This window comes from Mesitornis unicolor, unplaced genomic scaffold (genome assembly GCF_000695765.1).
Source record: "Mesitornis unicolor isolate BGI_N332 unplaced genomic scaffold, ASM69576v1 scaffold36392, whole genome shotgun sequence".
NCBI classification, from domain to species: Eukaryota; Metazoa; Chordata; class Aves; order Mesitornithiformes; family Mesitornithidae; genus Mesitornis; species Mesitornis unicolor.
This window is the reverse complement of record NW_010171841.1, coordinates 10,876-11,185: the sequence shown is the minus strand read 5'-3', so window position 1 is coordinate 11,185 and position 310 is coordinate 10,876. Positions and strand designations below refer to the sequence as shown.

At 62.6% G+C, this 310-nt stretch overlaps 1 protein-coding gene across 1 annotated transcript in view; it reads right to left on the bottom strand.

The window, feature by feature from the left end:
• Positions 1-5: 5 nt before the first annotated feature.
• LOC104537331 (cysteine/serine-rich nuclear protein 2-like) overlaps positions 6-310 on the bottom strand; it is a gene marked incomplete at both ends in the record, with an annotated part of 5,518 nt that continues 5,213 nt past the window's right edge. Inside the window, one exon of the mRNA XM_010180165.1 lies at positions 6-131. Within this exon, the coding sequence (XP_010178467.1) occupies positions 6-131 (126 nt within the window). The remainder of the gene's footprint in view (positions 132-310) is intronic.

The following is a 310-nucleotide window of genomic DNA, read 5'->3' as shown; positions in this document are numbered from 1 at the left end:
TTCTCCAGCTCCAGCTTCATGATGGTGTGGAGGAAGTGAGTCCGAACGCGGATGGGGTTGAACTCGATGCGCCCGGCCATGTTCCCACAGCCGTCCCGGGAGCAGCCGCAGGGGAAGGACATGCGGTCAACCTGCAATGGAGCACGGGGATATTCGGTGGGAAAGGGACCTGGAAGAGCATCGAGGCCAACCAAGCCCTGGCCAACACTAAACCATGGCCCCAAGTGCCACATCCACACGGTTTTTGGACCCCTCCAGGGATGGGGACTCCCCCACTGCCCTGGGCAGCCCCTGCCAGGCCCTGAGAACC